At 42.4% G+C, this 14,531-nt stretch overlaps 1 protein-coding gene across 2 annotated transcripts in view; it reads right to left on the bottom strand.

The window, feature by feature from the left end:
* The window catches only part of COL4A6 (collagen type IV alpha 6 chain), a 390,567-nt gene that overhangs the window by 121,352 nt on the left and 254,684 nt on the right, over positions 1-14,531 (bottom strand). For both annotated transcript variants that reach the window (XM_070759516.1, XM_070759518.1), the window contains exons 6-10: positions 13,924-14,040; positions 10,856-10,924; positions 9,242-9,277; positions 3,534-3,596; positions 196-231 (exon numbers count right to left, since the gene is read on the bottom strand). In XM_070759516.1, coding sequence (XP_070615617.1) covers positions 196-231; positions 3,534-3,596; positions 9,242-9,277; positions 10,856-10,924; positions 13,924-14,040 — 321 coding nt within the window. The remainder of the gene's footprint in view (positions 1-195; positions 232-3,533; positions 3,597-9,241; positions 9,278-10,855; positions 10,925-13,923; positions 14,041-14,531) is intronic.

The raw sequence follows: 14,531 nt of genomic DNA on the forward strand, positions 1-14,531 counted from the left end.
CTGTCATTAAGTCCAGGACTAACCTGTATTTACATCCTCTCCAACAAAGCAAAACAGAACAAGAATAAAATTCTGACTTTGCACATTCTGTCCATCTTTAATGCAGAAACCTTGTCCTAAGGTTTATCAGGAGGAAAAATAGTTCTATCGATTTGATGGATGGCAGAATGCCAACAATCAATCAATCACACTTACCACAGATCCCGGGGGTCCTGGGAAACCTGGGGGTCCCTAAATTGGAAGAAAACAATATTAATCAGATGTTGCACTTGAGAAACGAATTTCAGTTTATGGGTGGAACAAATACATAAAAAGAGTGAGCTTTTGTTAAAAAATGAAAGGCGAAGGGTGCCTTGAGTATCCAAAGTTATTCACAGTGTCATATGATTTAGGAAGCAGAGATAGATGAGAACAACTGACTTGTGCCAAATCCTCCTTTGCATGAGGTGAGAATCTCACTCCTACCTCTTAACCTATTATATTTAATATTTAAGCAAATATAAAGGGGCAGATGCATCCCACTCAAACTACAGTAGATCAGAAGCCACAGGGAGTGTACAATATCTTCTTAAAAACCTTCAGTGTTGGAGCACCCATAACGTCTGGAAGAAAGCTGCTGCATTGATCAGTTGTTCTAACTGTCAAGAAATTTCTCCTTAGTTCTAGGTTGGTTCTCTCCTTAATTCATTTTCATTTGTTGGTTCTTTCCTTTTTTCTGGTGCTTTGGAGCAGCACCAAAGCAGTACTGATACTTCACGTGATTTTGATTCCATGCCTCTGTTTATACAACCAAGGATTGTATTAGCTTTTTCGGCTGCCGATGCACACTGCTGGCTCATGTTTATGGGACCTTGGAGTCTTGTGGATGATCAGTTAAATATGAATCAGCAGTATACAGCCAAAATGGTTAATACAATCCTTGTTTGTATAAACAGAGGCACGGAATCAAAATCATGTGAAGTATTAATACCACTTTATAAAATCTTAGTAAGGTCACTTCTTGAATACTTGCATCTAGTTTTGGTCACCACACTACAAAAAAGATGTTAAGGCTTTGAAAAAAAAATGCAAAGAAGTGCAACTAAGATGATTAAAGGCCTGGAGACTAAAACATATGGAGAATGATTGCAGGATTTGAGTTTGGCTAGACTAGAGAAAAGAAGGAGTAGGGGGTGATATGACAGCAGTATTCCAATATTTGAGAAGCTGCCACAAAGAGGACAGGCTTATTCTCCAGAGCAGTGATTTTCAACCTTTTTAGAGCCGCGGCACATTTTTTACATTTACAAAATCCTGGGGCACACCACCAACCAAAATGACACAAATCAAATAAATAAATAAATAAATAAATAAATAAATAAATAAATACATACATACATACATACATACATACATACATACATACATACATACATAACCCCCTCGTATATACAATCCCATGTAACATCCCCTTATAAATACAGTCAATCATCAATCATCCCTACTCAAATTTATACAGTATCTCATTTCTGGGTACTTCTCCTGTCTTTCCCCCTTTTCTCTCTCATGTTTGTCATTTCTCTCTCTTCCTCCCTTTTTCCCTCATTCCTTTTCCCTCTCACTTCTCCTCTTTTTCCATCCCTGTCTCTCTCCCCCCCTTATGTGTGTGTGTGTATACACACTGGAACCATTTCCAAAACCAGTTGAGGGCTGGGTTTTTTTCTCTTTTATTCTTTTCAAAAACAGGTGTGGGCTGGGGGGCGTTTCTTATTATTTGGGTGCTTTTTACCATATGCTTCAAGAATCACCCCTCTCTCTCTCTTTTGTTTCTCTCTCCTCTCATTCTCTGCCTCAATCATTTCTCCTTTTCTCCCCTTTTTGTTCTCATTTCTCTCTCTCCTTTCCTCTCCCTATCTGTCTCTCTTGCTTTCTCTCTCTCTTGCTATCTCTTTTTCTCTCTTATTTTCTTTCTCTCTCTCTTGTTCTTTCTCTCTCTCTTTCTCTCTCTTGTTTTCTCTCTCTCTCTCTTGCTTTCTCTCTCTCTCTCTCTTGTTTTCTTTCTCACACTCTTTCTCTCTCTTGTTCTCTCTCTTGCTATCTCTTTCTCTCCCCCCTTTCTCTTTCTCTCTTTCTCACTTTCTCTCTATCTTGCTGTCTGTTGCTCTCACTCACTCTCGTTCTCTCTCCGTTCTTCTCAGCGGAGGCTGGCGAAGGTGATATTCAATGTCGGGGGCGCGCGGGCGGTTGCGCACGCTCCCTACCCCCCTGCTAGTTGCTTGGAATATTCAAAATAAGAAAAGCCTTCACCGGCGAAGGTTTTTCATATTTTGAATATTCCGAGCAGCTAGCAGGGGGGTAGGGAGCGCGCGCCCCCGCCCGCGCGCCCCCGACATTGAATATCACCTTCACTGGCCTCCGCTGAGAGAACGCCTGCCCCGTCTCTCCTGCAACCCCCTTGCTGAGAGCCTGGGCCGAAAGTGCTCTCGGCAAAGGTGAGACGGGCAGGGCATGCGTTCCGGGTGTGGGAGGAGCCACGCCGAAAGGCAGGAGACAGTGGAGGAGGAGAGGGGGCGGGCGGGGGGCAGCGCCGAAAGGCCGAGGGGCTGGAGGCACCGTGGGGAGGCAGGGGCGGCCGCGGCTCCCTTCCCTTCTGCTGCCGGCGCCTCCCCGACCCCCCGCGGGCTGGCAGGGGGATGAGGAGCGCGCGGCCGTGAAAAAGGGGGCACACGGGGGTATTTTGAGGTGCGCGCGCGCACACACGCGCAGCTTTCAGGGAAGCGACGAGAAGCCATGGGTGCGAGGGGGGCGACTTTCAAAGCAACCTTTGCCGGCCTCCCGCGGGAGGGTGCCAATAGCGGCGGCGGCGGCGGGGGGCAATAGCGGGGGGCCCCCGAGCCGCCTCGGGGCACACCTGACCATGTCTCGCGGCACACTAGTGTGCCGTGGCACACCGGTTGAAAAACACTGCTCCAGAGCACCAGAGGGCAGAAGAAAAAACAATGGACAGATTGAAGCAATAAGGAGAAACTTCTTAACAGTGAGAACAACTAACCAGTGGAACAATTTGCCTTCAGAAGTTGTGGGGGGCTTCATTCATTGGTAGTTTTTAAGAAGAAACTGGACACTCATTTGTCTGAAATGGTACCTCCTGCTTGAGCAGGTACCTCCTGCTGGAGCAAGGGGCTAGAATAGAAGACCTCCAAGGTCCCCTCCAACTCTATTCTGATTCTAAACACTGTAGATAACAATCAGCAGTGCAGTGGTTAGAGTGCAGCAGTGCAGATACTTCAGCTAACTGCTGGCCGTAGTTCAGCAGTTCAAATCTCACCACCAGCTCAAGGTCGACTCCGTCTTCCCTCCTTCCGAGGTGGGTCAAATGAGGAGCCAGATTGCTGGGGGCAAGAGGTTGACTCTGTAAACTGCTTAGAGAGAGATGTAAAAGCCCTATAAAGTGGCATATAAATCTAAATGCTATTTTCATACATTCTGAACTAGCAACAATGGTAGATTATTCAGGATGTAATTAACAACAACAACAAAAAAGGATGATTTACCGGAAATCCAGGTAGCCCGATGGGACCAGCAGGGCCTGGTCGACCTGGAAAACCTTTAGGTCCCTGTTAAGAAGCACAACAAAGGCAAGAAAGCAACTTCAGTGGTCCCGTGTCCTACTCATCTCCAAATGAGTTGATTCTCTTCCAGCACTGCCGGCTGCCAGATTTGTAACCCACACTCATTGCAGTGTCATAAACACAATAATCACATGTAATACAAAACCAGAAGCCTGTTGTTATTTCTGGTTATTATTCTCTCTCTTGTCATTGGCTTGATTACTTCCATGGTAAAAGTTTGTCTTCTGGAGTATAGAATCCCAAGAGGAAAATTCCCCCGCAGGATAGAAAACAAGATGTGAAAAGTAGAAATAAATTTCAGGATGTCTATTTGCAAAACCCATGTCAGGATTCCAAAAAGCATTGAAAATTAAACCAGAGCCCAAGGCAAAGTATTCCTCAAAGTTCCAATTTATCAGCAGAGTCATGTTGGCACATTTGAGAGAAATCCGAATCTAAAGCTATGAGGGTTTCTCTTGTCCTCCCACACACGTCTTGACTAGTGATGGGCGAACCGAACCCGCACAATTCGGGTCCGTACTGAATTTTGCGGTGTTTGGTATGCCGAACACGAACCTGAAATTTTTTGAAACTTCGGGCAAATTTTGGGGACGCGTTCAGTGATCGGAGCTTTGACGTCACTGGCAGGTTGCTAAGGACACCAAGGTGATCACTTCCTGGATTCCATGGAATCCAGGAAGTGATCACCTTGGTGTCCTTAGCAACCTGCCGGTATACGTGACATCAAAGCTCCACCCCGGGAATCTCTTGGTGGGATTCCCTGTTCGGATTCGGGTCTGGGTTCGGTTCGGGTACGGCTGAATTTTGCGTAAAGTTCGTCCGAACTTGCCAAACCTGAACACCGTTGGGTTCGCCCATCACTAGTCTTGATCAATCTTCATCTGCCAAATTGGCAGCAACTCCCATCTCCTTCCATGCAGGTGCAGGAGTGCAAAGACAAAGGATGACCTTGACCATGGATACAGACATCCCTCATGCAACTACCCCCCCCCCAAATTAGCATAGCAAAAACTACATTTTAAAATAGCATAAAGTGTGGCAGACCAAAGACCTCAAGTAAAATGGCTTCGGCCCAACAGCCGAAAAGCCAGCCAAGAAAAAGGTTTGCTCTGGTTGCAGGAAACCATTGTTATATTTTTTTTCCCTTCCATCTTGAATCGTGATTCTTCCCTGTATCTTTCTCATCCCAATAGTTTTTATTTCAGCTAAACCCAATCCTACATAAGGAATGTATAAAGAGGCTGAGGGGTTCAAGGGTCTTTCTCATGGAAGGCAGTTGGACAACTAGAAGCTAGTATGTCTGTCTGTCTGTCTATCATCCCTCTGCCTCATATGTCCCCGCGACTGATTAGGTCGCACAGAGTTGGCCTTCTCTGGGCCTGTCAGCCAAGCAATGCCGGCTGGAGGGACCATGGGGGAGAGCCTTCTCTGTTGCGGCCTGGGACCTCTGGAACCAACTCCTCCCAGAGGTTCGTATGACCCCCACTCTCCTCGTCTTCCAAAAGGCGTTAAAAACATACTTAGGCTGGCAGGCCTGGGGGCCGTGAGTGATAGTTTTTGCTCCAGCCAGGAGTATGAATGAGGGAGGACTGAATATTATGTATACTGGGTTTTATTTTTTACTTGTTTTTATCCACTGTATTGTAGTATTTTAACCTTTGTTACTATTTTATTGCTGTAAGCTGCCCTGTGTCCGCTAGGAGAAGGGCGGCCTATAAATTTGACAAATAAATAAATATAATAATATAAATATAAATATAAATATATAAATAATCTATCTTATCCATCCCCACCAGTAGTGGGTTCCTACCAGCATGGATAATTGCGCACAGCTCTGCAGTTCTGGTCTGTGTTCGAGCGAAAGTTTGCTCCCTGCACCTATTCAGGAGGCAAAATCTCGTGAGGCGACGCAAGTACACGCAAGATTTTGGTGAGGTTTTTTGCTTCCATGCATGCGGAGCTGCCTGCAATTGCGGAGCTGCCTGCAATTATCCATACCAGTAGGAACCCACCACTGATTCCCCCCACTCTCCCTCCCTCCCCCCTCTCTCTCCTAACTATCCATCCCACTCCTCTCTCTCTCTCTAACTAGCTATTTCTGGGAGCTTCTCCCCCAAAAGGATCTAACAGACTTAAATCAGAAATTCTAGCAAAATCCACACTAGGAAAAAATGCTAGTCAAAAACAAAAGGTCCCCTGGCTACGTGTGGTGGGGGCAAATGGTACCACAGTCACCGTATTTCATGCCATGGTAACATGGCACATATGACACCCTAGTGCAGGGGTAGGCAAAGCTGACTCTTCTTTTTTTTTTTTTTTTTTAATAAAATTTTTTATTATTAAAATATAGACATATACATCGTTATATACAACGTATGATACAAGATACAATGTGGGTATATCACATATAAAGGGAAAAGACAACAAAAAACAAACAAACAAACAAAAATAAAACTAATAACAATATCGGCGAATAAGCAGGGGAGTTGAATTGAAAACGAAAATTAGATCTAGATATTTTTGCTCAGTTAACATATTTCAAATAGGTTATCAAGAGTGTTAGAAGCCAGCGTTGCATTTACATATATTGTTAGGAAGTTCGCAAAAAATAATAATAGGTTTAGATAGTTAAATATATATACAGTCTCATGTAATAATATTAGATAATGAAATACTTTATACCGGATTTGTAACAGTTCATGGCTTGTTTTTTTTCTTTTTTGGTTTTTAACCTTCTTAAAGCCTATTGGTCTCTCTGTTGTTTTCTAGCCATTTATAGAGAGGGTCCCAACAACTGTTAAACGTATCTGACGGTTCGTTCCTGACTAATAGGGTCAGTTTCGACATTTCTGCGCAGTACATTATTTTCCTAAGTATTGCTTCTTTTGGGGGAAGATCTTCATTTTTCCACCACTGCGCGTATGTAAGTCTTGCTGCAGTAGTTAAGTGGATGATAAGATGAGCTTGGGGTTTTGACAGTTTTTGCCTAGTTATACCTAGTAGAAAACACTCAGGGGTTTTGTCGAACGTCAAATTTAATATTTCCTCAATCCAATTTCCAATCATCACCCAATAGGTTTTGGCTTTACTGCATTCCCACCATAGATGAAAGTAGGTACCCAATTCTTGTTGACATTTCCAGCAGATTGGTGAAAGTTTGTTGTTCACTTTGGTTAATTTAATTGGGGTAATATGCCAACGGTAAAACATTTTGACCAGGTTTTCTTTATATGAGGTGGCAATGGTCAATTTATAGTTCTTTGTCCAAAGTGTTTGCCATTCCTCCTCTTTTATCTCTTTTTTAAGATCAAGGTGCCATTTCTTAACATTGGATTTTTGGTTGAAAGAGTCCAAGTCATTGTAATTTAAGTAGCCATAGAAGTTTTTGATTATCTTGTCTTGTGGACCTATACATAGCTTATCTAGCAAAGCATTTTTGGTAATCCCGGAATTTTTGGTGTCTTTGTTAAATTTGGTCTGGATCTGAAGGTATTCCCACCATTCCACTTTTTGGCCCAAATTCTCCAGTTCTAATCTTGTTTTAATTGTCCCATTTAGGTTTAAAATGTCTTTATATCTTATTATATTATTTCTCTTATGTAAATTAGGATGTACATAGGCTTCTAAAGGAGCATACCACATGGGAATTCCTTTGTATAATTTAGTTTTAGTTTTTTTCCAGGTGCCAATTAACGATTTTCTAATCAGGTGGTTGGAGAAGTATTTGTGGGTTGACGGCTTTTCGTCCCAGAGATAGTAATGCCACCCTGCATGGAGGTCATGGCCTTCTAATTTAAGAAGTCTAGTGTTTAATAAACTCATCCAATCTCTTGTCCAGTCTAGCGATGCAGCAATATAGTAGTTCTTCCAATTTGGAAGAGCCAGACCGCCCTCTTCTTTTTTCCCTTGTAAGTATTTTAGACGAATTCGGGGCCGTTTGTTTTGCCAGATAAAATTGTTGGTTATTTTAGTCAATTTGGTAAAAAAATCCTGTTTTACTTGTATAGGGATAGTTTGAAATAAAAACAGTATTTTAGGCAGAGTGTTCATTTTTATGGCTGCAATTCTCCCAAGGAGAGATAGTTGTAAATTCCTCCATTTTGACAGGTCTTTATTTATCTTGTCCAGTAATATATCGTAATTATTTGATTTCAAGCTTGACACTCTATTTGTCAAATTGATGCCAAGGTATTTGATTTTTGTGACAGTTTGAATATCCAACTTAGCAGATAAAATATCTTTTTGTGCTTGTTGCATGTTTTTTGTTAAAATTTGGGTTTTAGTTTTGTTTATTTTGAGGCCTGCCACTGTACCATATTCTTCCAGAACTTCTAATAATTTAGGACCTGATTTTAAAGGATCTTCTAAGATTAAAACCAAATCGTCTGCGAAAGCTTGGAGCTTATAAATTTCTTTCTTACAATTTAGACCCCGTATGTCTTCCTTGTCTCTAATTATTCTTGTTAGTACCTCAAGAGTTAAGATGAATAGTAAAGGGGACAAAGGACAACCTTGTCTTGTGCCTTTGTGTAAAGAGATTTTGGTTGATGTATCTCCGTTGAGGATTATATAGGCCGATTGGACAGAGTAAATAGCTTTTATTGCGTTAATAAATTTGGGGCCAAATTCCATAAACTCAAGCTGTTTTATCATAAATTTCCAAGATACATTGTCGAAGGCCTTCTGGGCGTCGAGAAATATTAACGCCACTTGTTTCTCATTATGGGCTTCATAGTATTCGAGCGTGTCTAGTACAATTCTAATATTATTCTTTAGCTGTCTCCCGGGGAGAAAACCGTTCTGATCTGGATGTATAAAATAATTTTAAAAACTTTTGATTCTATTCGCTAAGATAGAGGTGAATATCTTGTAATCGGCATTTAAGAGAGAGATCGGGCGATAATTAGCTATATCTGTATGGTCTGTATCTTTTTTTGGAATTAATGCTAGGTTTGCTTCTGTCCATGAATTTGGGATTTTGCCTCTATCTAGAGCTTCGTTTAACGTCTCTAAAAAGCTGACTCTTCTATGACTTATGGACTTCAACTCCCAGAATTCCCGAGTCAATCCTCCTAGCTCAGGAATTCTGGGAGTTGAAGTCCACACATTTCATAGAAGAGCCAACTTTGCCTACCCCTGCCCTATTGCCTTGTGCTGAACATGTGTGTTACTCATATCTTCCTCTTCTAACAAGAAAGCTATTGTTTGTCCTTCTACTGCACACAAGTGTAGAACTCTGCAGGGGAATGTTGGACTTTATTCCTACTTGTAGAATTTCCTCTCTGCAAACAGTTCGGTGGTTCTGTAAGTTTTGTAAAGATTAAACAGCAGTTAAGAAAAGTAAAACACTCCTTGTCTACCTCATTTTGTTACAGTATTTTCCTCACAAGCGGCAATCAAGTCTACTTCCCTCTTGATAAGAAGTCTATAATGTAGTTGTGGTTGTGACAAATTGAGTTACGTAATAAGCTTCCACGGCTGAGGCAGATTTGGGACTAAGGTTTTCTAAGGATAATTCAACACTGGTAACAAAGTTGAAACTTTCTTTCTCTTTACTAATTGAGTTTTTTGCCAAAAATAATGTAACACGCAGGCAAGGAAAACAGAAATTACAAGGGAAATGAACTTACAATGGTACCATCCAGCCCAGGAAGACCTCTTTCTCCCTAAATAATAAAATAAAAACAGCAACCACTTAGATGAAACACAGATTAGCAGGGAAGCTTATTATAGAAAATGTTTGCTTGTTTTAAAACAACAGGGATCACAACATGGACATTACACAAGTTACTTTTCTGTCAGCCTTACTCAGCTATCCCATCCCAAGGTTACGGGGGTGAAGAGAAACATTTTTTTTAAAAAAAGTGGGAGACAGACAGCTTCCCAAAGACAAATGCAATCTCTGTAGTGACTACTAGAATTTCTTAATTCTGGACTTAGTTGGGATAGTCAAAATGTTGGTAGCAAAAAAAACAAAACAAAACCCCCATTTGATTCAAAATGAATTAAGATGATAAAAAATCAACTTGGATCAGACTAAACCTAGCAGATTACCCGTGGGACCGTCTCTTGCCTCATGTAACCCAGTGGCTGGTCAGGGCTCACAGCGTTGGTCTTCTCCAGGTCCCATCAGCCAAGCAATGCCGGCTGGTGGGCCCTTGGGGAAGAGCCTTCTCTGTGGTGGCTCCGGCCCTCTGGAATCAACTCCCCCCAGAGATTAGCACTGCTTCCACTCTCCTGGCCTTTCGGAAGATGTTAAAGACACATCTCTGTCAGCAAGCCTGGGGCTCTTGTGATAGAATCAAGGATGAATATGAGTGAATGGTTTTAAATGATATGGGTTTTTTAGGTTTTTTGCATGTTTAAGGGATTTAGTTTTTAAACTTTTAGTTTTAATTTTCAATTTCTACTGTTTTATTTGCATGTATCTATTTTATATTGTAAGCTGCCCTGAGTCTCTGGAGAAGGGCAGCCTAGAAATTGAAATAATAAATAAATACATACATACATACACACACACACACAAATAAATACATAAATATTGAATTCCACCAGTGGCTAAAAACTTCTGGGCATATTGTCCCAAAGGTGCTTTTTTGTCTTGCTTGAAGAAAGACAAAAGCTCATCTCATCTGTGTGTGTGTGTGTGTGTGTGTGTTGGACTAGATGACCTACAAGGTCCCTTCCAACTCTAATAATCTAATATAATCTAGTCATCTAAAAAGCTTCTTCAGTTTTTGCTCCTGATGTCTTCAAGCAAACTAAGAAAGTCCAGTTGCCTTGTGAAAGAAAGTAGCTTTGGGGCAAACTAAGAAAGTCCAGTTGCCTTGTGAAAGAAAGTAGCTTTGGGACAACAATGACCTGGATGTCTGAGAATCTTCACATATATCTTTGCAGATACCAATTTGAAACATCTGGACAGCTTCCAAACTTAGATAGGGAGTTGGTTGGTTTGTTCTACTGGCATTCAAGGGGCGTCTGCATATGTTGAATTTTAAAAGTGGCTCCTTTTATCAAGCATGACTTTTAAAATTCTTAGGTTCCATAGTTAATCTGGAATCTAATAATCAAATTTATTTCACTATGGTCAATGACCTGCAAGAAGTCTTTACATTTCTAAAGCCAGTTTATCAAACATAGGCGTAACTTTTCTGAAGCTGTCTTCTTCCTCTAAAATGAAATTTTCAAAGTTAATTGCGTAGACATACTTCCTGCTACAGTTCCTTTATCTGGACATTTCTTACCTTCACTCCTTTAAAAATACCTGGGGCGTAGACAGGTTCACCTTTGGCGCCTTTAGGACCAGGCCGACCCTGGATATAGAAATTAAGAAAAGAAGAGCAAAAGATACTCTTTAGCAAAAATAAATTTAAAAATTAGTCAGAGTAAATTCAATGTTTTGTTGTCCTGAAGCTGAAATTAAAAATCTAAGAAATGCATGTAGAATCAATTTGCATTCCACACATTCTATTATAGTTATGATGGATGCACTGTTGGAAGATCAGAAGGACCAGTTAGGAATAGATTGACATGGCAAAAAATCTATCTGGGTGGATCTCTATCAGGTGACATCAACTTGAGGGAGCATAATCAACCAATCAACCCAACCCAGCTCAACTCAACTCAACCGAACTCAACCAACCAACCAACCAATTTCATATACATTAAAGACTTTATATGTCATTTGTTACGTTACAATATCTTTCTTGGAAGGCCTTCATGATATTGCCCCTCTGAAGATAGGCTAAGCTACATACCTTACTGCAGCGTTTCCCAACCAGTGTGCCGCGGCACACTAGTGTGCTGCGAGACACGGCCAGGTGTGCCGCGAAGCTAGGGAAGCTCCAGCTGGGCGGGGCGCTGCCGTTGCCTCCGACCTCCCGGCTCCTGCCCGATGCCGCGGTTTCTGGCGCTCTCCTGCTGGGCCCCAAAGAAGGAAGGCAGGAAGAAGGAGAGCTTCATTCTTCGCGCGTTTTTCCCGCCTTCCTTCTTTGGGGCCCAGCAGGAGAGCGCCAGAAACCGCGGCATTGAGCAGGAACCGGGAGGTCGGAGGCACCGGCAGCGCCCCGCCCAGCTGGAGCTTCCCTGGTGTCGGCAGCAAGTGTCCTTTGGGGCCCGGCGGGAGGGCACTGGCGGTGGGAGCAGGGGGGGTGGCGGCTGCAGCGGCGCAGGCAGTCGCGGGGAGATGGCGGTGGGAGCGGGGGACGGGGGGCGGCTGTAGCAGTCGCGGGGAGATGGCAGTCGCAGGGAGATGGCGGGGAGATGGCAGCAGCCGCAGGCAGTCACGGGGAGAGCTCCAGGGTGGAGGCACCGACAGTGGCAATTGGACGTGCTGCTGGACGCCGTAATTGCTGGCGCTGCGGGCCTGGCATATACGGCGTCCAGCAGCACGTCCAGCTGCCGCCGTCAGGGCTCCCGCTTGCAGTCAGCTGAGAGAGAGAGAGAGAGAGAGAAAGAGAGACATATAAGAGAGGCAGAGAGAGAGAGAGAAAGAGAGACATAGCAAGATAGGCAGAGAAAGAGAGACATAGCAAGAGAGGCAGAGAGAGAGAGAGAAAGAAAGAGAAAGAAAGAGAGAAAGCAAGAGAGGCAAAGAGAAAGAAAAAGACATAGCAAGAGACAGTGAAAGAGAGAGAGAGAGCAAGAAAGAGAAAGCAAGAGAGACAGAGAGAGAGAGAGAGCAAGGGAGAGAGAAAGACATAGAGGAAGGGAAGGAGGGAGAGAGAAAGAGAGCAAAAAAGAGAGGAAGAAAGAAAGAGGGATGGACAGAGAGAAAGAAGGGAAGGAAGGAAAAGAGAGAGGGAGAAATAGAGTGAAAGGGAGGAAGAGAGAGGGGTTTTTTTGTCCAAACTTTTCTTTAGCCCGCCCCCCCGGCCCCCCCTTCAATGTTCCCCAGGATTTTGAAAATATGAATAATGTGCCGCGACTCAAAAAAGGTTGGGAAACACTGCCTTACTGAATAAGTACTACTATCATTGTTCTGCAGGCGTGTTTCAACCGCCCATAATTACAGGGTAATTAGTCCAGGAAGACACACACCACACGATAAAAGGAAAACCCAAAAGTTTTTATAAACAGAAAAACAGAAACAGCTCCCTTTTTAAATGTCAAAGAGATTTTCTGGTACATACAAGCACAGGTTAAATGCAATCCAATTGCTCTCCCAATAACTGGGAAATTGAGTCCAATTCTAAAGTCCAGAGAGTCCACACACAATCATGAACAGCACAAAAACCACGATCTTGATGAAACAATGAATCAGATAAACTGCCACAAGGCTAAACCAGCACGCTGTTCTTTTTATCTGTAGCACTAATTACAGCAGCCCCACCCAACCACAGGTGGCTTCATTTTCTCTTGTAATAATCCTTCAGTTGTTGCCTCCTATGCATCACTCTACGCATGCATGGATGTGTCATTAATTCTTGTTCAGAATCCAAGGATGATACAGATGATTGATCTCCTCCTGGGCTGTCTGCCAAACTCTCCTCTTCCCTTTCTCTCATGCTTCCTTGGTCAGAGGAGGCTTCGTTGGCAGATTCCATCGGGAGCAAAACAGGCCTGCGGCATGTGGATGTTTCCCCCACATCCACCTGCACATTCCTTGGGGCAGGAGCTGGGCCAGAGCTAACCACAACATATTATATGGTTCAGATAACATGGTTAGAATGGTTCAAATAACATGGTTAGCATGGTTCACAATATAACTTGAATTTAGGATAGCCTGTTTAAATTTTGCTAAACAAATTTAAATTCATCTCTTGTTTAAACCTAGCTATTGTGGTCTACCAACCACACACCATGGCTTAGAATACCACGGGTTATTTATAATTGGACTATGGCTTGCTATAATGTATAAATCTACCCATTACCATAGTAGGACTTCCCCAAAGAGGAAGATATTTATGAAGTATCTCTAGATAATCATCTGCTCTCAAAATAGGAAAGAGTTGACATGATGTACTGTGATAGAGATTTATTACTTTTTGCTTGGCTGCTAAAAAAGGGAAATAATTAGGCTCCTCCAAATCTTTTCAACATTTTATTCTAGGAACAGTTATAAAGAAAGCAGCCTTAGTTAGAACCATTCATAGTGGTAACTGTTTAGGACAATGTTTCTCAACTGCAACTTTACGATGTCTGATCTTCAGCTCCCAGAATTCCTCAGCTGGTCATTCCAGGTAGGAAATTCTGGGAGTTGAAGTTCAGACATCTTAAAGCTGTCAAGCTTGAAAAACATAGGTTTAAGATATCTAGATCTCTTTCCCAAACACCTATCTCAACCTAGGGCAAAAGTTACATCAAGAAATACCGGTGGTCCTTGGGGGCCAGGAAATCCATCTACTCCAGAGGTACCAGGACTTCCAATGGTACCATTACAGCCATCTAAACCAGGAAGACCCCTGGATCCTGGTTGACCGGGGTGTCCCTGTTCAAAGGGAAAGAAAAGAAGCAAAAATTAATATTTCTTAATCACTTCTTAATGCATGGGAATGGAATTGGCCTTGCTTAGGAGGACATTCATTCATATTTGCATACCTAAACTTGATAACACCAGATGTGCATTTTTTACATATTTACTCCATACCCATACTTGGAATGCTTTGCACATTTGCTCAACTGTAGAAAATGCAAATATTTATTGTGTTTATTGCATTTATTTATCAGCCCAGTCAACTCCCAAGTTCCCAATCGTTTCAGAGGTATTTTTCTCTTCATTAAATGCCAACAACCTTATCCCAATATTTGCGTGACACTGACTGTTATTTATCTTTCCAAATGTTATCATCTTCATGGCAGGAAAAAGCTAAAATAATTTTCAATAGGTTCCCCATTTTATAAAGAATGCATTGACATGTCAACAGTTACCACAATCTACATTTGTTTATATTTGCATGCGTCAAACTGATAATTCTACAT

Source organism: Erythrolamprus reginae, chromosome 8 (genome assembly GCF_031021105.1).
Source record: "Erythrolamprus reginae isolate rEryReg1 chromosome 8, rEryReg1.hap1, whole genome shotgun sequence".
Lineage (NCBI taxonomy): Eukaryota > Metazoa > Chordata > Lepidosauria > Squamata > Dipsadidae > Erythrolamprus > Erythrolamprus reginae.